A 2166-nucleotide genomic window follows, 5' to 3' on the forward strand; every position below is an offset into this window, starting at 1 on the left:
TGGTAGCCCTCGAGGACTGGAGTTAGTGACCCCTGGTCTAGGTGTTGTAGTTTTTTAGCTAAAGTAAATTAAAGATGCTGATGGTAGTGAAAAATTAGGTGGAATTGCACTTTAGCCATTTCCCAAATTGGAAGCAGCAATTGGAAACCAACTTCAGCTTCATCCAAGCAAGAGGGGCTAACATACAGTTCTCTTAATGTATAAGACATCTATGGTCGGCATAGAATTAATCTCAAATGCATCATTTCATCAAATGTTCTTATAAATGATGGTGACGTTGGCTGTAGGAGTTTGCTTTGCAATCGGTGGGTTGCCAGATCGATGCCTGGTCTACAGGTGAGATTTCAGTTTGGTGTATTAAAGGCATTATTAAAAAAGAAACCAAAATATCACACCAGCATTCTGTTCTTTGTAAAAATTACTTTTGCAGTCTTGTTTACGGTTTTACATTGTAGATATAAATATCAGCAAAATTTGTAATTTTGGCTGATTAGTACTGTTAAGTTTAGGGTAATTAACTGCTGGCAATATTACAATACTTTTTTATGAACTTTACAATTACTTATATTTTACAATATATTTCTGTATTTTCTACATTCATGACTGTCAAAATTACTTAGGATATATGTTTATTGAGTTATGATAATTCCATGTATTTTCTACGGTAGTATAATGCTTTGGATATTACAGTCAGTTGGTATTTTACCATTTTTTACTATAGATTTATGGATTTTTTTTTGCAGTGTCGACTTACTGTAATTCCATGTATTTTCTACGGTAACAAAATGTTTTGGATATTATGGTCAAAAAGTGTTGGTCTTTTACCGTTTGTTACCGTAAATTTACTGACTTTCTTTGCAGTTTCGACTTACGGTAGTTCCATGTAATTTCTACGGTAATTAAATGTTTTTGGATATGACAGTCAGTAACTGTTGGTCTTTTACCATTTGTAACCGTAAATTTACTGACTTTTTTTACAGTGTGGCAGTGAATTTGTTTGGCAGTCAAGCATTTGTTTACATGCTGTTAGAAAAATATTCCTGCGCCGACTCATTAGCTGCAGCATCTGAACAGCATCCTGTGCCTGTGTTGCAGCAGAGGTCATTTGTTTCAAACTTCCAATCTTTCTCATCTAATAACATCAGTTATGTTGAATCTGACTTGTTTTTCTTATTTGTAATTATCTGCTGCAGGTGAAATTTTCACCTGCCCTTGACTGACCAGATAGTGTGAAACTGGTTGCACTACATGTCATTCAAACATTCAAGCAACATACCATGTCAACTTCAGATATGCTGTCCAAACTCTCCACCTGAACATCCACTCCAACTGGGACAGCCGGACCTGCAAATCAATACCAGAAAGCTCATTATCAGCATTGCTTTGTCAGTTTTAAAGTTGCTACATGATGTTTCTACATACTGCAGATATAAACCAGTGTACACTTTCTGCTTCCTCCCTTTGCTTTGAACTCACCACACATAGAACTGATGGTTGTTTATATATATATATATATATATATATATATATATATATATATATATATATATATATATATATATATATATATATATCATCAGCTGATTAAAACCCCTGTTTTAATCAGCTGAGTCTTCCCACCATGAACTGTGTTCACTTAATAATGTAATATAGCACTTTTTAACATGCTTAAAAACCCAATACGCCCTTGTGAAAAATAAATATATTAAATCTTACTTGAAGCCAGACTAATCACCAGTAAACTTCAAGTTTGTTAAGAGTTATTTAACTGAAAGGATGCTATTTTGGAATAAATATATTTTAATTGTATTTATCAATCCATCCAGGTTCTAACACCCTTGTCTCTGGTGGGGTTGGGAAGGGTGCTGGTGCCTCTCTCCAATGAACATTTCGGGCAAGAGGCAGGGTCACCCTGGACAGGTCGCCAGGCAGGGCAACACAGAGACAGACAGGACAAACAACCATGCACACACACTCACTCACACCTAGGGAGAATTTAGAGAGACCAATTAACCTGACAGTCATGTTTTTAGACTGTGGGAGGAAGCTGGAGTACCTGGAGAGAACCCACCATGCACAGGGGGAACATGCAAACTCCATGCAGAAAGACCCCAGGCTGGTTATCGAACCAAGAACCTTCTTGCTGCAAGGCAACAGCTCTACCAA

The 2166-nt window shown here is 36.5% G+C and overlaps 1 protein-coding gene across 1 annotated transcript in view; it reads right to left on the minus strand.

The window, feature by feature from the left end:
- LOC103150848 (gamma-aminobutyric acid receptor subunit rho-2) overlaps positions 1–2166 on the minus strand; it is a 34581-nt gene that overhangs the window by 21742 nt on the left and 10673 nt on the right. The window contains exon 4 of the mRNA XM_007570604.2: positions 1277–1344. Within this exon, the coding sequence (XP_007570666.1) occupies positions 1277–1344 (68 nt within the window). The remainder of the gene's footprint in view (positions 1–1276; positions 1345–2166) is intronic.

Source organism: Poecilia formosa, unplaced genomic scaffold, assembly GCF_000485575.1.
Source record: "Poecilia formosa unplaced genomic scaffold, Poecilia_formosa-5.1.2 Scaffold264, whole genome shotgun sequence".
Taxonomy (NCBI): domain Eukaryota; kingdom Metazoa; phylum Chordata; class Actinopteri; order Cyprinodontiformes; family Poeciliidae; genus Poecilia; species Poecilia formosa.